This window comes from Corvus cornix, chromosome 10 (genome assembly GCF_000738735.6).
Source record: "Corvus cornix cornix isolate S_Up_H32 chromosome 10, ASM73873v5, whole genome shotgun sequence".
In the NCBI taxonomy this organism is placed as follows: domain Eukaryota; kingdom Metazoa; phylum Chordata; class Aves; order Passeriformes; family Corvidae; genus Corvus; species Corvus cornix.
Window position 1 is genome coordinate 13676423 of NC_046340.1, and position 23306 is coordinate 13699728.

Consider the following 23306-nt stretch of genomic DNA (forward strand, 5'->3'; position numbering starts at 1 on the left):
GAGGATGTGTTCCTATTCATGCTCCTCCTGTTGAACAACTTTGACATGGCTTTCATGACTCATATACTAAATTTTTCCTTCTCATGTTCACTGCCCAGCATTTTTCTATTGTAGACAAGGATGTATCACATTTTGCTGTGTTTTTTTCCCCCTGTAGATTCACTATAACCTTTCTTCTGACAATGATCCTTGGTTTATGTTGTTCAAACCTTGAGAAACTTGTAAGCATGGAAAAAACTGTCTGAGGCCCATTTCTTGTGACATGGTTGTAGACATTGGTTTTTGGGTTTTTTGGACGACACCTGTAAACCCCCAGTTTGTACCACCTACCTTTCCTTCACTGACGGATCAGGGAGAGAGACACGCCACAGTATGGCAGCAGTTCAGTTCCCACTCTACGTGTAGAATATTCTGGAATCACCGTGTTGTGATATTTCTAGTCTAGCTGAAGACAGTGTGGAAATCACCCAAAGTGCCCGAGGCACCAAGGTGTGCCCAGAGGTGCTTGTGACGCTGCTCTGGGAGCAGCACGGACACGCTGCCTCGTTTGAGCGTTGCAGCCCCGCTCTCCGCGCTTCCCTCACCTCCTCCTCACGCCCAAGGGCGCGCCCGCCCTGCCCCATCCTTGTGCCGCCTCAGCCCTTCCCGCCGGCCGGGCGGCTCGCCAGCCGCCTCCACACGGCGAGGGAAAACAAACCCGACTGTCAGGCGGTCTCGAGCCGACAGCACCCGGGCCCAGGGCTGGGTTTCTTCTTCAGAGGGTTGTTGTGGCCACCCCGTTCCGTCCCGGCGCGGTTGGCCGCAGCCCGAGCTGAGGAGGAGCAGGGCGCCTTCCCCTCTGTTTGCGGCTGTAGGTGTCTGTCGGGGGGCTCCGGGCGCGCCGCGCGCTCCCTCAGGGAGAGCAAAGGTCGCGGGCGCGCGGGCGGGAAAGCGGCGGAAAGCCTCGGGCTCACCTGCGGGAGCGCCCCCCGCCTGGCTCCTCCCCGGCCCGGCCGCGGCGCCCCCTCCCCCGCTGGAGGGTGCGGGCAGTGCGCGCTCGGCTCCGGCGGCGAGCTCGGCTGGTAGGGCGGCGCAGAGAGTGGCGTGGAGTTGGCGGGGATCCCCTGCGAGAGAGAAACGGCTCGGGACGGGTGAGGAGAGCGAAAACGGGCGGTCTGGGAGCTGAGGGGGGCACCGCGTTACCCATTTTTCCCTGCCGCGTTGGCTGGGGCCGGGTGGGCACAGGACTGTGGCGCGACCGGACAGAGCGCGCGGGCTCGGGGGACGTCGCCGTGCGCTGGAGCTCGCGGCTGTGGCGGTGGCTCCCGGCGCCGAGGCGCCCTGGGTCGCTGCTTTCCTCAGCTCCGTTAAACACGCGCCTTTCCAAAGGCCGAGGGCGCCGGGGCCTCCCGGGCGTGAGGAGAGACCACGGCGGCTCTCCCCGCACGACCGGCGGGTGACGCGCGGGGAACTGGCGGAGCGCCGACCGTGCCGGAGCAGCCCTTCCCCCGGGCGCTTCTCGGGGCTGCGCTGGCCAGCGGAGCGGGGCCGCCCCGGGGCGGGCGAACTCAGCGGCCGAGGGGAGAGGGAGCTGCCGGGAGAACAGACTGCGGTAAGATCGGATTCCGTCTTCGGAGTCCTTCTTCGTAGTCTCTGGGGCTGTCAGGAGCGGGGGGTCTTCCCCCCGAGCGGGGCCGGCCGTGGCTGCCCCGGAGCTGCGGCTGCGGTGCCGCAGCTGGAGGTGCTGCTGCCGGCCTTGGGTTCCAGGTGGGCGGGCGGGGCCTGGAGCCCCCGCGGGGCGCCGAGACCGCCTGCTCGCACGCATTCCTCCGGGGATTCCTGGCATTCCTGGGCAGAGGGCACTCTTGACTTCTTCATCTCCCTTTTATTCCGGGAATTAGCGTATTTTTTGCGAAAGGGTGTGTCCGCATTGTGTGTGTTCTTTTTCATGGGAAAAGTTTAGAATGGCAGTTCTGCCATTTGTTCTTCTTCCAATTAACTTTGCATCTGATATAATTTATATCCTTCCAATTTGATGACAGCTTTATGGAGAGATCAGTGCTGCGATAAAACTTCTGTGGTGAGTTTGCATTAGATTTGCAGTTAACCGTTGTTGCAGCTTTTATCTTTCCCTTTTTTTTAGCATGCATACATTTTTAAAAAACTATTGCAGTGCAAGTCAAATGATTATCAAAATAGAAATAGTGGAGAACTCTTGTTCTATTTTTCTGAACATCTGCACTGTGTTTATCTTGTGTGGACTCCTAGGAGTGAGTTCTGTAGGTGAATTAGAAATCCCCATAGTGTATCCTGACTTGTATCCTTGACCATGGGAACACCCATGGGAACTTGATAGATTCAGTGTCTGACGCCTCTGCTGACAACTGTCGTATGTCTCGTAGTTATGAATCTCTTTATAGAGCTGGTTTTAACACAACTTTAAGATTTCTATAAAAATATAATTAAAATGGCAAAACCAATCTACTGTTTACTTTTTAAGGGTGGTTTGTAAGAACTTGTTTGACTAGCAATTATAATTTCTGCAAGTGTCATAGTCATTGAATTGTCTTGGGGTTTTTTCTCATGTTAGACCCAGGAGAAATTTGCTTATGCTCACAGTGTGTTCTAAGCCAGATGTGGTTACTGATGATTAATGTAAAAGTGTAACAAGTTGCTATGATTTTTTAAATAATTGGGAGTGTTAGTTTGAACTTCAGTCTTTGGAAAAAGATAATAAATTGAAATGAAAACTTTCATACATTATTGAAGCCTACGATTAACTGTGTAGTAAGCATTATGTTTTAGAAGTTTGTTATGTTGTGGAAGGCAATTATACTGAGACAGCTGCACTTTTAAAATGGAAAACTGTAAAATAGGAAAACAATGCTTCTAATTTTTGTTAAAATTCTCTTAGGGTATTAAGATAATCTTTCACATAAGAGAAGATGATGGTTTTTAGCAGACAGTTTGTTGTTTAATATTAATGAGGTTTTTTTAAATTAATCTGAGATAAACAAAAATGCAGTGCTTCAAATGAAGTATCTTATAAAGGGACTGATATTTTTACATGTGTGTGTTTACAAGTTAGAGGTGTTTCTGAAATATGTCAATCATAGGAAAAGTGTTCGTAGTTGGTTTACATACACCTTGAATTGCCACTAACATTAACTGTTTCTAAATGCCACCTAAATGCAAATACACACTACAAAGGTAACTAATGTTGTGACAGTACTAAAAAGGCCTTTTATTGCTAACCCCTTGATTTCTGAATTTGTGGTGATATTTGGAAGAGCCTGTCTACTCCAAGAGTGTATCATACAACTGTTTGGTGTTTTTTTGTTTTATTCTCATTATCTGACTTAGTTGCATTTTACTTTTAAATCTAATGAATCTAGACTGCTTAGGCTGCCTGAATTGCCTCCAAGCAAACCACCTTATTTTAATTTTTGTTAATTGCATTATTAGATCTCACTGTCATTACTAAAATGTCTGAGAACACACTTAGGTTCCCCTGGCAGGGTTTATATGGGAGATGTGGAATTTAATTCACTGTAGAAATAGTCTGTGGCATGTCGTGTATAAGGAATTTTACCTCAATAAAAGGATGACAAAGTTGAAGAAAAGAATTGGTGACAGTTCCTTCTTCTGGTCTACATTGTGTAATAGGAAGTTGATCTTTCTGAGGGTATTGGTGAAACTGGTTTGTCTGGGTTCTGCAGTGTCATCTGAAATGTGCCGGTGAAATGACATGACCCCAAACGTGAGTTTTTAAATCTTTTGTCATGGAGCAATGCAAGATGAACATATGTGCTATGAGTTTATTCAGCCTGGATCATAGTGGGCAGGTTGTTATTTAAAAATAGCTACTGAAGTATTTTGAGGCCAAATAATTCTGCAGATGTAAAAATTTAAAACAAAAGTAGACCATCACAGATTCATTCTGTAGTCTGCTGTTTTACTGTTTCTGCTTTTTGAAGTCATAGTGATGATGATGATGTCATTATTATTATAGCCTTTTGACTATGGAGGTAACCTGAAATCTGTATATTAATATCGAGCACATAAACACGGAACAATGTTCAGCCTATGGCAGTATCTACATGTTGATGGAAAGGAACTGGCAAGAATCTGGTCGACATCACTGGTACTAATAGATTTCTGAGAAATGGCAACAAAAGCTAAAATAATGGGGCATTTCTTTCACTTCTGCACCCTCTCTATGCAACTGTGAATGGCAGCAGAAATGTTGTAGCTACCTACTGGCCATGTGTTCAGATAAAACAGGCTTAAGAAATTTGTGTTTCTTTTATCTGTCCCACTTCTCCATCTTTTCTTAGGGGTAGGAGGAGGTTATCTTCTACCTGATCAGTTCAGTGATACCATTCAGAGGCAGGCTCTGCAAAGGATTAGATCCTTGCAATGTTGAGATTAACAAATGTTTTGAATGGCCAGGATGAGAAGAAGGTGTTAGAATTTCTCTGATTTTGTTGCTAGGTCTCAACAAACTGTGTACAGAGGAAGGTGGTACGGACTTGATGCATCCTGAACTTAGGTTTGGTAATTCTGTTTTTAATGCATCTTGACTGTTGTGTTGGAAGGATATGCAAAAACACAACAAATAGGTTGGTTTTGCTATATCTGTTCTTAATTGGCAGAAGAATGGAGAATCCACTCACCGAGAATGCTACGTTACCAGGTTATTGTATGAGGGAAAGTGTTTCACGTGCTTATGGAGTGTTTATGCCAGGCATGTTTATCTGGAAACATGAACACATTTCAGAAACTGCTTTGACCTTGACTCTGAATGGTGTTAAATCAAAATGGTAGTATTTTTCAGTATAGCCAAGTATGAAAATTTAATCTTAAACTCACAAAAATTAACATGTTAAGAATGCATGTGCTAAAGATTTAGTGGCGTGGTAGTCATGGAGTTGCCGTTGTTTGGGATTAGAGCTCACTGTATTTGTTCTGATCTTGTACCATCTCTGCCAACAGACCTGGCAGCCTCATTGGAGGATTTTATTCAAAGGTAGGTTTATAACCTTTCATTTTATGTGAAATAAAGTGGATGACAAAATCCATAACCAGACATTTTAAGTATATAGTTTCATTTTTCCAAGAATGCCTCTAAATTTTTAGCCAAATGAAATGTTTTGATTTCTGTTGGTCCATCTTTTGTATTTATGAGTTTCATTAATCAGGCTAACAGTATGAGATTTAAAATTAAGATTCTGTATTAGCTTTTCACATTCTTCTTGATTTTGGTAAAAATAGAGAGCGATGAGGAATAAATGTAATTGGAGAAATGTCTCAGAAAGCACTTAGACTGCAAAAAACCACCAGGGAGATTGGTAAGACTGGAAGATGCTTCAGTGATTACCACAGTGTCCCCTTTCTATGAGGGTCCCCAGGCAAGCCAGGAGTCATTACCACTCAGTAATGACTCTCAGTAGTCTGAGCATGACCATATTTTGACTGCAGGCATTTGCAGTAGTTTGTAATACTTTAGTTGCATGTGCATTGCACACACCTTTTAAAAGTAGCTAAAATGTGGATCTGGACACTAAATACAGTGTGAAAAGGAGATACATTGTCCAGGCTGCCCCTGCTTATTTATTCATACCAACATGTGTTTATGTGTTTGTGTGTGTGTATACATAAACTCTCATACACACTTGCAGAAGCCTGAGAAGTAATTACCAGCCATTAGCAATGTTTTAACCCTATTTTAAATTCTATTGAAAGATACCTCTAAGACCTGTTGGAGTTTATTAGAATGGAAGATGTATTTAATGTACATAAAGATACACAAAAGGGGGTAGTTATTTGCATTCTATTTCAACATAAGCATAATGCAGAAGTAGGGTAAAATTTAAACTTTTATATAGAGATGGGCGAGTGTTTTCAGTGATGTAAATAAAGCTCAGAATATTTTGTAGGCCTTGTTGAAATTAGTTGGGGTATGCCTTCACACGTTTATTTGCACACTATTAGCTGTTATATGCAGGGAGCAATGTTCAGCAGTAGCGGCCTTTATTTACAAGAACAATTGGCATCTAATGTGGCATTATAATTCCACAAACACTTCGAGCTTCATAAGGAAGCAGCCCTGCCTCTCTCATTTCCCCCAGTAATTATGCTATCCCAGTGTGAAGGTGAGAAGTGTGGCAGCGTATGGGAGCTGGTTAAACCTGTGCTCGCAGAGCCCACACCAGGTCACTTTGGCTGCATAGGCCTTATAAGCCCTTTTAAGTGATTCAGTCCAGCGCACTATGGAGCTTCTTTCCTCTGTGGGGTTTTCTAACCTCTCTCTTCTGTACTCAGCTTATGTCTCTCAGACAGAGTGTGATGATATCATCTTGTTCTCTGGTGGGGCCTGGGCTCAGGGCCTGCAGTTCTGACTGCATATTTAAATTTGAAAACGCATGGCTGAGTTAGTTGAAAGAAGCTAGATGGGTATGAAGCCAAGTATTTAAAGAATACAATGTAATTAAGACAAAGTTTAACAGTTGAAAAATGGCAGGCATAACTAGCTTGAATACACATGAAGCTGTGGCCTTACATTGGCTGTATAAATATGACTCCTACAGCCTATTTTACATGTAGCTTTTGTACTTAAATACTTGCATCTCCATAGAGATTAACTCTGCTCTGTGTCTATATAGGTGAGACATTGGTCTTCGCAAGCAGCTGTACTCATAGCTCATCATTAATTTTGTTCAGGAATAAGTTGTGCACACATAATCAAGGTTATGCAAGTTGCATCTGTCTGGTTGCTGTAAATGTAACTCATGTAGACAAGATTATAGTTTTTTGGTGGGAATAAAGAGAAGAAGGCCCAGTGAAATGTCACATTTAAAGTGAAGGAAAAATGTTTGGAGTATAGGAACCTTTTATTATTTAATTATGCTAGATAATTTTATAAATAAATGTGTTCCTGAAGCACTTGTAAAACTTTTTAGCAAAGGTTGCCCTAGCTGTGTCCCTTCCTTTGAGAAGGGCTTTCTAACAGACTTTTAACAAACCTGACATTTTTTGCTCAAGCCTCTAAAAATATGAACAGGATGCTCTCTTCTATTTAAACAATAATGATATCATTGGGATGTACTAAGATAATTTCCTTTGGAACAAAATACAGTTTCTAACACTGACAATTGGAGGAAAATGTAGTGAAACAACACATAATCTCTTGTGGAGTGAGTGTAATCATGTCAGATGTTTGGATGCAAACCAACTATTGTATTTGAAATCACAGACCTCTTTTAGAATCTGTAAGTATCCTTGTGTCCTCAGCCATCATTTCTCTCAACACTTAACACATATGAACATTATTAAGAATTTGATAAAGTAGAAGAGAGTATATATAATAACATTTCCTCTTGATGACTTTATTTTTTTTTTCCTTGTTTTTAACCTTCTTTGCAAGTTTCGTAAGAAAAATGAGGGAAAATTGAGTGTGGTTGTATCGTGTATATAGTCAACTCTGAAGTAAGTATTTATAAGGTTCTGTTGTTTGCTTGCATTTTGTATTTAAAGTTTATAAATATTAATTGTAGTGCTGTAATGTCAGGATACTCACAAGATAACCCCAGTAATTGGATCCTGTTAGTGGCAAGACCCAACTTGTACAGGAGCTTGTATCTGAACCCGTATGATGAGATGAGACAGTAGCATGGCACAAATACACTTGGGCAGGTGTTTGTGTCCATATAGAGCTTGTACCACAGTAACCATGAATAAACAAGTGCAGCTCTCCATCTCCCTCCAGTGATTTAACTATCACATTCTGCAGGACCTGCGACTGCTCACTACAGATCACATGAATTAGTTTCTTGGAACTGTGTTTCAGATACAGGTAGATTTCTGCTTTAGTATACTTTTATTATGTTTGGTTTTGTTTCTGATTCCCTTTTATTTATGATTTGGGAAAATCGAAAACATTCCTTCAGTAAAGAAAAAGAGAAGTTTTAAATAATGATGCAAAGTATATAATGTAGTGGTAATAGTTTAGAACATTACATGAGAAATTTGGGGGTTTCTTAGCATTTTCATCATAAACAAAATTAAGCCTTTACTTTGCGCTCAGTAAGCGAAGTTATTAGGTCATGTGTTACTTCCTCTGGGGATAAATCCTGTAAAATTATGACCACGTGAATTCATACATAGCAGATAAAGAAAATTGGATATATATATATTATGTCCTTGTTTTTAATAAAACTCTGAAAATTTATGAGACCTGAGGATCTGCCAAAATGTGGTGTTGTTGTCTTACAGCCATTGAAGCAGATTTTCATTTGGAAAAAAAATAAAAAACAGCCAACAAATAAGCCAACAAAACCTGCTAGTTGTCACACAGCTCAAGCATTTGGCTGATCTGTCACATACTTTCATAGGACTAACAAGATGTTCTACATTTCAGACATGGAGACTTCCTCACACACAACATTTTTCAGCCAGAGGGAGTATGAACCAAGTTGTAAGCAAGTGAACAGTATCTTTTACTCTAATTGCTTTTAGTTGTTTCTTCTACTGACAGTCTTTATTAAATACAGCCTCTTCCTGTCCTTGGAAAGGTGACTACTAATTCTGTTTTATTGGCTGGCTATCTGAGTAGGGTTGTGTAATACTTGGGGGGAACTGAAACTGGAATTCTCCTTTCTAAGGCAGCAAAACCAAAGATCATCCACTTTGCTCCGCTGCATTTTGGGAGAAATTGATAAAATAGTATCTGTAGTGCATACTAACCAAAGCATGGCTGTTGGCTTTCACTAACATCTGTGGAAGAAAAGAATTACTTGAAATTTTCATCCTGCAGGAGGAAGTTCTAACTTGTCATCTATAGGCTGCCATCTGAAATCAGAATAGAGAGTGGTATTTTTCACAGAATAAAAATGAAAGCAATTAATTCAGAAATGTTGACATACTTCCTATAAAAAAGTATTTCTCTGGGTCAGTGTTCCTGGCTGGACTTCATTTTTCATTATGCACCCAAAGCTATATGACTACCGTATTTAATCACAGCTTGTCAAAGGAAAAAAAAACAACTCACGTTGCATTTATGAAAGGCACAGACCTGCATGGCTTCTGGTGTGGAGGCTGGAATTACTGCTTTTGGAGGGAGGCTTGCATGGCCCACTTGCATTGTGGGTGTGTGGTCCTCCAGTATTTACTTTTCTCTGTGGGCACTGTGCATAGCTTGGACTGGCAGTGGGTGTGAATCTCACTGCAGGGAGCAGTGCAGTGTTGGATGTACAGCTCTGGAACCACAGGGGATGAAGCAGGTCACACCTGGTCCTTTCCTCTTTACACTGCACCAGTTGCTAATACAGGTGCGTGGGGGGCTGGAGCTAAGGTGGTGCATGGCATCTAGTACTAAGTGCATTTAGATGGAGTGTTTTTTGAAGAATATAATTTGCTAGCTTTTTATGAAATATGTAAGGCTGACTCTGCCTATAGCGATAGGTCAGCCCTGTCTTGAATGCTGAAGATGCCTTGATTTGGCCTTGTGTCTGTATGATACCAAGCATAAGTCCTTGCAGTCTAACACTGGTATATGGAATTTTGAAAAATACGTGCCATATGGCCTAGGTTCACTGGAACTCCTGATTGTTTTCAAATATAGAACTTGTCACAGTATCTTTCCTTCCAACAAGTAGGAAGAAGAGGTGGGACATTAAGCTTTTTGGGCTGGTTTAAACGGGAATGAATATTTGAAAACTCAGTGGTTTGTTTTCCAGTTCTTCATTTATTGAAATTTTAGGTAGGTCTTTGATGCTAACATCAGAAAAGCTGACCAATAATAAAATAAATCTCTGAGTAGTTTTTTTTTCCTCACTGATGCCTGCAGATATAGTATGACATGATATATTGTAAAAAGTCGTTTATTATAGGCCTTTTGAAAGTTTTGAATTTTGACCACTAGACAGAGAGTGGCAGTTTACAGACAGTGCTGGGGAAAAACAAATGGTGACAGTTTCATTGTATACTGTAACTATCATCATTTTCTTTCTAATAATTGGGGGGAGTAACTGCCAGATGTGCTATAAATACAATTTTATATAGACAAAAAAACCTCAAGTAGGAAAAAATCTTAAATGGGGATAAGGAATCTGTTGGAAAGATAGCAAACTTGTTTCAGATGTCTTTCTGTTGCTGGATATTGTCAGTTTGCTCTTAAATGAGTTTTATTGTCTTTTTTTTACAGTCCCATATATAGAATTTTAAAATTGCACTTTTCTCCCTTCTGCTCTCTGTAAGCAGTAGATGAAATAAACTTATCCTACCCCAGAGCTATCTTCCACATGGACTAAAAGGCGCAGCAGCCCAGGCCCATTTTTCTTTTGCAGAAGCAAATTGTAGATAGGGTTGACAATGATGAAGTTTCCCCTCATACTTGCAATGTATGTTTGTGACAATGTTTTCCATCAAGTGTAAAAACATTACAGTTTTGCTCTTACCATGAATTATCCTGTCTGCTTCCTTTTCTTTACCCTCACAGAATGTAAGTTTTCCTTCCTCTTCTCTCCTAAAGTTATTTCCTGTCCTTTTTCCATAACGCTGTTATTTGTTATTGACCTAACACCCACTTTGTGTGATATTGCTGATACTTTCTGAATAGTCAGCTGCACAGAGAATCCATTATTTAGCTTGGAGAGCAAGCTCAATGTTATGTAAGGCTGGAGAACAAATTTTATAGTTCCTTCCTGGAATTTTGCTGTGCATGTGAAATATCTGGAGTAAACAGCCATAAACTGTTACATCCCGCTTTTTCAAAAAAGACACTGATTAAATAATATGGGCCATGAGGAGTTTTTTTTTCTTATGGTAATAAAATCTGGAAATAAATTACATGGAACCAAATGTCATTTGGTAATTTAGCCTCAAATAGCTAAACATTTTCAGAATTCCAAAATATTCAGAAGATAATGAGGTATGCCCTCATCTTCCTTTAATGAAAAATCTTCAGGTGATCCAGTCTGAGGAGACTCAGGATTGGGATATTGGATGTGGGGGAGTTTCTGGTTTTTTGACATTAAGGGAGCTAGGGAGGAGTCCTAGTGCCATAAGAACAATGAGATCTCTTTCATTCTTCCATATTCCCTCACTAGATGTATGCAAAAGGAGCATATGTGTAATGTGAAGCAGTACCTTTGAAGCATGTGTGGCTCTTTCAGGAGGCCAGGGAACATATCCATTGGTGGGGTAGTGTGTCCCGCCACGCTGGTCACCATCTCTGCCTGGACTGTGTGTCCCGGCAGCCCTGTCTGTCTGTCTGTCTGTCCGTCCAAGGCAGGTGGTTGGCTCAAAGGCTGGAGCACAAAGCCGGAGGTGCTTTGTAATGAGGGTGTGTGGGCAGGATACAAGAGAGCAAGGTTCTCATGCAGAGTTTGGCATTTAACAGGATTGGGAAAGCAATTTTTGTGAATAAATCTGTCATGTAGATTTGGCTAAAGAAGAACTGAAATGGGTAGTGGAGACAATTCCATGCCTTTGTAATGCTGTAATGTTAAGAAGGGAAGAGACCTGTCTGGCACAGGGGTATATTTCTCAAAGGCACTCTTTTCTGCTAATGTTGTCAGGGACAGCAGCCAGGGTTCCAGATGACAAGAGGTTTTCTTTTTTGTCAGGCAGGTCTCACATAGCTCCTGTTAGCTAGCTAGAAAATAGCTGTGAAAGGAAATGTTTTTAAAGAATTTAAACAAAAAGTTTTTGACCTGTTAAACCTTCAGTGTTCATCTCCTGTGGCTCTTTGCAGAGTATCATATCACCACCGAACAACAAACTGCTACAGAAGAGCATGCAGAGTATTGGATTTTCAGATATGAAAGCCTCTGCTGACAAGTTCTCTTTATAAACAAAAATGTCATAGTTTCTATTTTTGGCAAAAAGAAGTTGTTCCAAAAAATGAAACCATTTTTGAGTAATGATAAAATAATGGGACTTCCATACCCACTGAAGTCAGTAGTTAAAATGAGTGTTTAAACACCTTTATGAAGTCTAATTTTAGAAAGAAGTCTCAAAAGTGAAAGGCTTGAGCAGCTTTGAGTGCCAGTTTTGTTTGTTTGTTCATAGAAGTTTTTAAAGGTTGCTATCCCTGACAATGAATTTAAAACACAAATTCAGTTTGAAAGTTTCTGCTCACCTCAGGCAGTCCAAGGCCATGTTGCTGACAAAACAGGTGATCCCATCATTCCATGGTGCTTTACTGCTGACCTGATTGCAAGATGCTGATGGTTGTGTGTCATTGACTGTATTATCTGTTTTAGCAAGTAGAATATTTTCAAAAGAAACTAATTTCTTGAAGCAGTCTTTTCTTATGTTCTGATTAATTTGTATATGATGTTGTAATGATACTTGTTTCACAGATATGAGATAGGAATTGATTTTATAATAGAATGATAGTCTTTCACCTAATTAAAACTTTAACAGTCATTGCTTCTGTTTTCTGAAAATTGTATTTTTAAACTCTGAGACAGCAATTAAAATTACTAGCAAGACCATATTGTTTAAAATTTAAAGTAGTAGCTTGGTAGAAGACCTTGAATTTGGATTTATATCCCTCTCTATTTAAAAAAAAAGCTTCTTTATTTTTTTAAGTAACTACAAGTATGTAACAAGGAGCTACACAAACAGGGAAATTGCCTTCCCAGCTGTCATTTAAATATCTAACCTCTTTTCATAAGCTGAAGAGTAAACAGACTGTTTTGTCATAGCATTTGAGGGCTTCAGCAGACTTACGGAAGATTAAAACTGGGCAGTTGTAGCTGTCAGGGCCCCCAGCTGTCAGCTCCTGCACTGTATCAGATGTCAGGATTTCAGTCGGTCACAGCATGGAGCACAAGGCTGATTTCATTTACCTGAGTATGCCAATCTGCAGTTTTTCATGACTGAGGTATGTACTCAGCCATCAGAGTTTTCAGATGTTTTCATTTTTGACATGGTGACATCTGTCAGAGGAATAGGACAAACAGATGGGAGAGGAACAGCTTCAGTCCTTTTATCCTCCTCTGTTGCTGTAACCCTGCCAGAGCCTGAGATGTGACTGTATGATGTGTGTGCAGAATGATTGCAACTGTAATTAATCAATTAACATAGTTTCAGGATTTCCTCAGAAAGGCTGTGTGTGATGAAAGCCAGTAATGCTTTTTCTTTAATTTAAAAATGCTTACAAAATTGCAAAACCACTTTTTTTGTGTATTGTAAAACAGCTGTTTGATATAATGTGGTTCATGTGAGTATTACCCAATGCAGCTTGACATCCTACAAAATAGAAATTCTAAGTAAAACCTTCAAATATTTGAATAGTAGAGTCATCTGTCTTTTTTCTTGTTGATGTCATGGGAATTTATATGTGTAATTTTTTTTTTCCACAGTTCCAGAAAGATAAAATGTGTTATTTAAAAACCAGTTGGTTTAGCTCTTTTATTTCTACAAAGTTTTATCCTTTTGTACAATAAAATGTAAATATAATAAAAAATAAATGTAGAGTTTTATTAGTACAATGCATGTGAAGGAGACAAATACACATACTTCTTTATGGTTTTAAAGACAAATTAAACATATTAATTTAAGGTAGATTATTCACCTAAATATTGCTTCCTCATATAGAGGAGAGTTGGTGTTTTGTGGTTATTTTTGAGGGGGTGGGGGTTGTTTGGTTGTATTTTTCTGGTTATTTAATATTTTTAGCAAGTTTGCAACAAGTTTGAAAGCACTGCTTTTGCCGTCACCCCTAATAGACATATTGTAATGTATTGCTTATCTGTTCCTTATACTGATTGATGTAATTTATGGTTTTTTTAGCTTTTAGGTTTATTTTTATTAACTCCTTTTTATATTTTTTAGTTGATACCATTATTGATAAATTCAGATAAACTTTACTCTCTTTGTAGGTCTGCTAATACAGCTTGAAGGTGTAGTGTAAAGTTTCACATGCTAAGCAGTTTGTCTTAGTGACATCCATAATCTGGCTGGAATTGCCAGGTGTGGAGAGCCTTTTGTAACGATGTTCACATATTCATCCACTACAGATGAGTGCTACCAACTATGTGTAAATCATGGGTTTCTCTCACTTGCACGGTCACATGCAAATGTGCCATGTGTGACTTTAACTTACAAGCCTGCTGTTGAGGAGGAGCTGGAGTTAGTTGGTTTTTAGAGAGAGAAAGTGGTTTTTGAGGGGAGCTATCCTGGTAGAACGAAGAATTGGATGGAAATTAGTATACTGTGAATATTGAGCCAAACTTTTTCATTCACTGTCAGGAAAAATGAGAACTCTGCTCTTGACTAGAATATCTGAGGGAGGTGGTTCCTGCTGAGATAGACAGGAGAGTGAAACTGGCTGCAGAGGTTTGTTTTTCCATGAGATACCCTGTTGTTTTGGTTTCCTCCTGCTGATTACCATCATTTAGTGATCTTGGGTTTGTCAGGCCTCAGTGATGACTCAACTCCCCAGCTCAGTTCAAAAGTTTATTCCCTCCAGGTTTTGTATCAGTCTCACAGTCTTGTGTTCCATTCTTTTGTAGACACAGCTACTGTCACTGCACTGCCTCTGCCTTTAGACAGTTGGCTCATAATCTGCCACAGACAGTAAAGTAAAACTGCCTGCAAACCCAGCTGTTAGAGAAAGAAAGAATGGCATTTAACATTAAAAACACAGGTAGGGTTGAATTTATTGTTTTCTAGATTGAAACAGTTTTGGCCCGTATAGGCTGGAGTTAGCATTCCCATTGCTTCTGAAAAAGGCACTGTCAACCTTGGAAATACTAGCAGTGTTTTTCTATTTTTGTTGCTCAGCAAAGTATCTTGTTTTAAAATAGCAACTAGAGTTTTTTGGAACAAGTTTACATTTGGGAGATTGTTAAATTAATCTGTAGGAAAGTTTATTCTTAGGGGTGACAAGGAGATAATAAATGAAAAAGTTTATTTTCAGATGTCATTAGAAACAAATGTTGAAACCCAAGTACCTAAAAACCACAACTCAGAGGAATGAGGATATTGACCTTCCTTGCAGTGCTTTAGTTACCTGAAACTCATAAAACCTAAAACTACCTGGTTGTGTTTTGTTCTCCTGGGCTTATATTTAAATGTTAATATGGCTGGTCCTAAATGCTGGCTTAAAAATGATCATTGGTTTGTGAAGGGTACAGTCTTTCAGTAAATATAGTGGAAATACCCAAAAGTCATGCTTCAATTCAAAAAATTATACCAGAGTTGCTTATATTTGAAGTCATTTGATTACAAAGCGATGAGCACCAACTGTGTGAAGGTAACATTCATAGAATAACATTACATTGATCCAGAATGTGTCAGTCTGGCATTTGTCTTTGTATCACAGCGTATTTGCTTGGGGCTTGGTAGAGCTTGGATATTGATTTCCCTGCATATTGCCATTAGTCTTCATAGTTACATTGAATGGTGGAATAAAGTAATTAATGAAATAATCTAACTTATTTAAAACAATGACAATTTTGTAATTTTTCTCCTTTTCAGGAATAATCCTCTGATAGACATGGAGCCGTATTTTGCTGGTTTTAAGCACATGCACCAGGACTATGAAGTCACTCTTGAGCTCGCAAGTGAAGAGACTCAAAAAACTAAAAATGCGCAAAATTCTAGGGCAGGGTCTTATGGTGTCAGCATTAGAGTCCAAGGAATCGATGGACATCCTTACATAGTACTGAACAATACAGAAGGATGTTTGTCAGAAAATCCTCCTCCTCCTGGAAAAGAACAGCAGGTCATTCCTCAGACTGTAAACAAGCCAGCCACAGACTCCAATACTGCTTTTAAGTTGGAGGACAAAATCAGTGAACGTACAAAATTTGCTGGAACACAGCACATGCAACCGTCTATGCATAAAAAACTGAAGATAACCAATGTGGCTGAAAAGGAAAGTGGAATGCCAGATTTTAGAGATGAAACTATGAAATCTTCATATTTGTTGAATTTTCAAAGACATCCTGAACTTCTGCAGCCTTATGATCCTGAAAAAAATAACTTGAACTTGGATAATTACCAGTCTTCTGTGTGCAGTAAATCTAAGTCTTTTGCAGATGAAAAAACTGAAGCAAAGCCTTGGATTTCCTCATCTAAAGTAGCATCCCTACAGAAAACAAATAAGTACCTTGCAGAGCCAACCAAAGCAAATTCAAAAAAAATACATCTGAACAGGTCAGTAGAAGATTCAAATCAGCAGCTGCTGGATTGTCCCAGTAGCGCTATCAGCCCCAGTGACACGTGTGTTTCAGAGTCATTTTCACCTGCAGGAGGATCCCCGTGTGTTAGCCCCACTGCTTATCCTGAGACAAAAAAACCTAGACCAGATGTTCTTCCCTTCCGCAGGCAAGACTCAGCTGGGCCGGTATTGAATGACTCACGGAGATCATCGTCCTCATCCGCTACTCCCACTTCTGCAAATTCCTTATACAGATTTTTACTGGATGACCAAGAGTATGCCATCTACGCAGACAATGTTAACCGGCATGAAAACAGGAGATACATTCCATTCTTGCCAGGAACTGGTCGTGATATTGACACTGGTTCACTTCCAGGAGTAGATCAGCTAATTGAAAAGTTTGATAAGAAAGTTGATGCTCACAGAAGAGGCAGGTCAGGAAAAAGGAATAGAATTCATCCAGATGATCGTAAAAGATCAAGAAGCGTTGATAGTGCCTTGTCATTAGGACTTGATGTAAATTCTGATTCTGTAGGTGAATTCAGTAAAAGCTTGGGTAAGTCAACTGAGCACTTGCTGAGACCATCTAAAGTTTGCCTTCACAAGCAGTTATCCAGAGATCAAAAGTCACCTTCCAAAGAGATGAAGATTTCTGCTCGAAGTATTGGAAAATTGCAAATGCCCAATAAAGACACTCAGAGTGGCAGTTTCAGCTCTTTGCAGCACCATAAACGTACTGGAGCTGATACCGAGAGCTTGACGGGTAGGTCAGCTACACTCCCAGGACAGAGTAAGAGAGAGGAAGTTAAAACAGTAACTTCCACTTTGTTATTGCCAAACCCAATCACAAGTACACCTGAATCAGGAGCCAAGAAGATCTCTGTAAAAACATTTCCGTCCGTCCCTAATATACAGGTAATTTTGAATTTGTTCTTTAAGCGGTCCTTTGCACTCTAGCATACGAAAGCTGCCATATTGTTAATTGTGTATTTTTCTGGTCTTCATTAGAACAAAATCCTATCATACAATACTTTCAAATGGGACTGTTCTGGAGAAATGTAAATATAAATTTTTTGTTGTTGTTGTAAGTATAGAAAACCTGATTTGTAACAAAACTGATTTTTGTATGGGTAAAGGAAGGTGGTGAGGCCAGACAGATTCTCGTAAATGATGTTATGATGATTCTTAAACATAGATGCACAAAAGTAGAATGTGAAAAGATATGTATGCGAAATCAAGTTGTTTTCTTTTTTCTTCTGGTGTGAAGTGTAGTTTCTTATTGTAGTAAGCCAAAATTCCAGTGGCTCTTTCAGAACTTGAGGTCCATAGTACATAAAAGTTTTCATTAATAGGATAGAATGGAGAAGTCCAGTCATACCGTTTGTATTTATAACTCTTACAGGATTGTTGTCTTTTGACATTTTACTTTTATCTTTTAGGCAACTCCTGATCTCTTAAAAGGCCAGCAAGATCTTGCACAGCAAACTAATGAAGAGACTGCTAAGCAGATACTTTACAATTACCTTAAGGAAGGGTCAGTAAACCTATTTAACTTTTGGATAGGAGACTGTATTTTCTCGGTATTTGTCTTCTATTACACTTAAAATGTGAAACAGTAAAGTGAAAGCTATAATTAAATTAAACATCTTTTTCACAATTCTGTATCTCAGCTGTGTCCTCTAAGGACTAATTATAGGATCCCCAAGTACCCAGGCTATCAAGACTTACATAAGGTATTGTACAGGATATGATTAAATGCCCTTGAAACTTGTGAATCAGATTATGGTTTGTCTTTTAAATACATCTGGAATTAAAGTTTGTATAATACAGAGGTTATTGGAGAATCCAGATCATACCTCATGGAAGTTTAAGCGTTTGGGTTTTTTAAAAACAGCAACAACAACAAAGTGTTATTTCCTAAGGTTTGACAGAAGCCCTCTTGTTGCTGTGCCTTTAATCCTTTGTGCACCTGTAACTCTTGGTATTTTCTACTGATAACTTACTGAAATATAAAGGAAGGTTTAATTAAAAATACATGATACATTTAAATTTCTTTTCATTCCTGATATAGCAGGTTCTGGGGCCTGTTTAAGTGTTATTTTATGGTACAATAGTCAGGGCTTGTAAAGCCTAGTACAACTACTTATTTTGGTCTGTTCGAATAATATACATGCTGAATATGTCTTTCCACAGCCACAGTCTTACAGAAGAGATTTGCACTTCAAGAGTTCAGTGATCTTTTTTGTTTGGTTGCCTTTCTAGAAAACAGTTGGAATACAAGTTTTTAACTCCTCCCTGTAAAGATTTTAATAAATCATAGTTAAGATAATTTCTGATTTGTTTGTATTATTTTGGGTGTTTTTGTGGAGATTGTAATTAGTTTGGACACTCCGAATTTGGTTTCATGTTAACAAAATAGTAACTTTGATCATATAATTGCTTATTTGTACTGTCTGTTTTAGAAGCCCTGATAATGATGATGCAACAAAGAGGAAAGTGAATTTGGTTTTTGAGAAAATTCAGACTTTAAAGTCAAGAGCTGCTGGAAAGACGCAGGTAAAGAATTCTTAATTTGCTTTGATGTGTTTCAATTGGTGCAGTATTCAGAGAGGGCTTGGAGAATCTGAATCCCCTTACTGACTTTAACTAAGCTATTAATGTAGTTCCTCAGGAGTATAGCTTAATTTTGATGGCATGAGAAGGATTAAATGCTTATTGTTTATTATTTTATCCTCTATGAGAATTAAAAATGAAAATTTTTTTCTTCATATTCTTCTTAATCTAGATATACCTGTGCTTTTTCAGAAGATTTTAAATGTAGTTGCTGACAGCGCAGTTAACCTTTTTAAGAAATCTCTTAGTATTTGAGAAGGAGTTGGAGCAGTGAAGAAAAATGTTAGGCACATTCACATAAAATTTCTTGGGTAAAGATAAAATTTCTTGGCAGAGATAAATGTTAGTCTTTTGACTGCAGTGAGACAGACATGGAATGAGAGACTCATGTAGCTTTTGTTATTAATGACAGCATTATTTATTTGCAAAACACACCCTAGGAAATTACCTAAAAAAGGTATTTGAAAAATCTGTCTTAAGATAAGGACATACTTTCCTTTGATGTCCATTTTGCATAATTAGTGGTATCTCAGTACAATTGGCCCCAAATACACATGATTTGATTCATATGTTGCTTAATTGGAATTTTTCTTTATATTTGTATATTTTCTGTTCTACTGTCAACCTGCCTTGAGCAATTACCAAGAAGTTTTATGAAAATGAAATCATGGTTTCTTTGAAAATCTTAGCTTGGCCTGACCCATATGAAAAATCCCTGGTGAGCTCAGGCAGTTGATGGTACACTTTGTTAGTCTTGCTTGTAACTTTGCTTTAGATTAAAAAAAAAGAAACTATTCTCAAGGAACATCTTGGCTTTGTGGGAATAAATGTCTATATTTAATTGTAGGTTTCGGATTCTTCGGCTGAAGTAAAAGCATTGGTGGAACAAAAAGCAGAACTTGAAAGGAAAGTGGAAGAGTTAGAGAAAAAACTGGATCTGGAAATTAGGGTACAGCACTTTGTTGTTATAAAGCTTCTGACTATTTCAAATACACTTTTAAAAATAAGTGACAACTGATCCTCCAGCTGAACCCCTTTTGCTTCATATTCTTCTTAATCCAGTTATACCTGTGCTTTTTCAGAAGGCTTTTTATTTAAAGTGTGGTTGGTCATAGCATTGTTACCCTTTGTAAAAAATCTCTTCTCAGTGTTTGAGAAGGAGTTAGGAGCAGTGACTAAAGCACATGCACAAAGAATTTCTTAGGTGTCTGCAGAGGTAAATGTTAATCTGTTGGTTGCAGCCAGACAGACATGGACTGAGAGACAAACTATTACTCATGTAGCTGCTGTCTACTATTTTGCTTAACTTTTGGTTACAAAATTCAGAATCAGCAAAACTCCAAAGAAGAGAGAGAGGCTACACGAGCAAGCCTGAAAGATCTTCAGTTGCAGCTTGATCAAAGTATATGTGAAAAGGAAGCCTTAAAAAAGCAGCTGGAAGAAAACGAGAAGGAACTCAGGCAAAACCTGGAGGAGTGAGTTAATTCTAGAAAAGTTATCATTGAAATTTGTACCTTTTCTTAAACCTTTTAAATTAAAAGTACCTGTGTCTCCAGAATATGTTGATGGAACCAGATGAGTGACATTTGTTACTGTAGGAAGTGTCTACATTTAAAAGAGTTACGTCTTTAGAATATCTAGAAGGAAGAGAAAGATTGCTGAATTTATAGTTTTCTTCTTAGTGCAAATTGCTTTAATATTTCACAGTCAAAATATATTGTTCAAGTCTTTGAAATGTGGAAACGTTTGAATGGCTTGAGTACCAGGTCTGAAATAAAATACAACTCCCCACTTAAATACCTTAGAAGATTTGTCATTTTTACCCCTCTGACATTTAATTTTTCTGCCTCATTATATCCCATTCTCTTGTGGGCAACATGGGAATGTGTGTCTTTTTAGTACTTGAATGAACAAATTAGTATTTCTACAAATTAAAAAATCCTGTCTGATTTTTACTGATGAGGCTTTTTCAAGTGAAGATGGAACAGGAGAAACACCAGACTGAGATCAGAGATCTTCAAGACCAGCTCTCTGAGATGCATGATGAACTGGATAATGCAAAACATACCGATGAAGGGGAGAAAGAGATTCTGATTGAGGTTAGTTACAAAGTACCAGAAGGAGGATCAGAAAATCAGAAAAATTGCATGAGAAGAGGGGATTAAGATTCTGGTGGAAGAAATACATGCCTTTGCTTTTCCTATTCTATTAATCCAAACCAATGTACCATTATTAGGTGACCTAAGAAAGCATGTTACGATAACTGCATTAACCCTAAAAGGAATACAAAGTGTAAGTACCATTGTTTTGTGGAGCAGGAGAACAGATATCTTAATGGTTGACACACAGGTGAGTTATCCACTATTATCAGATAATAATCTCAGTCAGTTTTAGCAAGTAGGATTTGTGTCAGAACAGGGAAGATCAGTTCAAAGAAGATGTATATATTATCAAGGCCAGATGAGATTCAACTAAGAAAATTAAAAGAACTCAACAGAGCAGTCTCTAGATTGTTGGCTTTCTATTGGGACCAGGGAGAAAAGAGAAGGGGTAAGAGTCTGGAGAGGAACAAAAGAGTTACAGGGTTTCTGTCACCTTGGGATGAAAGAGGAATTGTCTGTAGCCATGGTTATACTAATAAACTGATGATGAAATAGAAACACAGCTTATTAAATTTGTTGATAAGGATGTGTAAGAGTATCAGTGCAAGAATGTTAAAGATGTTTGCACGCAAGATCTGCTGAGTAGAATTAACTACCTTGTTTTGTATGGGTGAGATTTGATTACTCTTAAATTACTCTCTTAAATCTCAGGCACTGTAATTGAAAGTTGGACACAAGTAGGGGAATATCACAAATGATGGTGCTAGTACTGAAAAACATTACCTATGAAGAAAGACTTCAATCTGAATGGAGAAGTGAGGGAAGAGTCAAAAACACATCTTACAGAATGAAAGGTGATAGTGATCAATTTTTCTATGTTGTGTGGAGATAGAGTGAGAAATGAAAGACTTAGCTGCAGAGATTTAAAGAAAGTGTTAGAAAAAGTTTCTGATACTGATATTTAAACAGATACTGGTAATTAAACAGAGGAAGATACTCTCAGGGATGGTGGTAGGATCGCTTCCATTCTAGGCTTTTAACGGCAGAGTAGGTGATTCTGTCAGGAATGGTTTAGATGTACTGATCCTCCTTCAGTGCAGGGGAAGCCTACATTCTCTTTTGAAAGTACAATTATTCACAGCTTGAGAAATACCGAATTAGAGAATTCTTGAAGGGGTACATTTTTGACTGTTTCTGTTACTCTGTATTTTGTATGCATGCATGTCTTTAGTCTTCAGATTCACTGACTATCCACTCCCTTCCCAACAATTAGGAGAGGGGAAATGACCTCTAGGCTTTACCCTGGTGGGAGGAGGAAGGGTGTGAAGACATGGACTTGGTTGGGAAGCACTTGTTTTGTCTTCAGCACTTGAAGAAGCAACTTTATTTATTCTTTCCAGCAGAAAAGAAAGCAAAGAATTATTGCTGAGTTTGTTCATCTTGCAACTGGGGGGAAAATGCTTTGTCTTTGTTCTTATCTACCTTATTGCTACTGAAAGTAGGATGTAGGAGTGACTCCTGTATTATTTGCAGATGGCATAACATACACCATTAAAATCTCTTGATAATTTTGCAGCATCAGACATGTTGACCTATTGTATAAAACATCAGCTATATGTTATACTTCTAGTAATATTAGGGTTTAGTAAATTTTTAGCTTTCTATAAAAGCTGTAAAAAATGTCAGTCAGATGAAACGAAGTTGTCCTTGGGGAGCTTATGTGCTTTCTTTCTGTGAAACATAAACAGAACATTCACATGGGCTATTTGACACACAGCTGTGTTTAATTTTGGGCTTTAGGAGCTGATGCAAATGAAGCAGGATCTGCAAGAAGTATTAATAGCGAAAGATCAGCAAGAAGAGATTTTGAGAAAGAGAGAGAGAGAGCTCACAGCTTTGAAAGGAGCACTTAAAGAAGAGGTATCCAGCCATGACACAGAGATGGATAAACTTAAAGAGGAACACAATAAAGAATTGCTGGATCTACGACAGAGCCTGGAGAAAGCAACAGAGGTACGTAAGTGATAACAATTAACTCAACAGGGAAAGGTCGTACATTTCTCAGATGCTGTATACCAGATGCTTTCAGGTACTACTATTTTCTTAGCAAAATAGGCAAAGATTTAGGCTAGGAGATTCTTGGCTGCTGAGAATAAGTTTTATTTCATACACACCTAATGTTTTGATTGTTTGTCACACCTGAAGTTGTGGTCGTTTCTTCAAGCAGTTATTCGCTGCATTTGCTTAATTGCAAACTTTGAGGGAGAATATATGGGAGTATAGTGCAGAGGACCATTTGCGTGTCTTGGGTTAAACAGAATCACCAAAACCTTGAAGATGCCCTTAAAGAGCACCAGTGTGCTTTGCCAGTCATAGTGTTCATATAACTTCTACCAGTTCTCTGCAGTTCTTTGCAGCCCATTGTTCCTACATTC

At 39.0% G+C, this 23306-nt stretch overlaps 1 protein-coding gene across 6 annotated transcripts in view; it reads left to right on the plus strand.

Annotated features, from left to right (window-relative positions):
* The first annotated feature begins 678 nt into the window (after positions 1-678).
* Positions 679-23306, plus strand: part of CGNL1 (cingulin like 1) — a 55781-nt gene continuing 33153 nt past the window's right edge. For 2 of the 6 annotated variants that reach the window (XM_039557718.1, XM_039557722.1), the window contains exons 1-8: positions 679-1130; positions 15472-17071; positions 17596-17690; positions 18619-18712; positions 19617-19718; positions 20096-20244; positions 20733-20868; positions 22672-22884. In XM_039557718.1, coding sequence (XP_039413652.1) covers positions 15491-17071; positions 17596-17690; positions 18619-18712; positions 19617-19718; positions 20096-20244; positions 20733-20868; positions 22672-22884 — 2370 coding nt within the window. In that variant the 5' untranslated portion in view covers positions 679-1130; positions 15472-15490. Of the gene's footprint in view, positions 1131-1506; positions 1592-2021; positions 2060-14504; positions 14639-15471; positions 17072-17595; positions 17691-18618; positions 18713-19616; positions 19719-20095; positions 20245-20732; positions 20869-22671; positions 22885-23306 lie in introns of those variants that run through there. The other 4 variants (XM_039557720.1, XM_039557719.1, XM_039557723.1 and 1 more) reach the window with 4 other exon arrangements.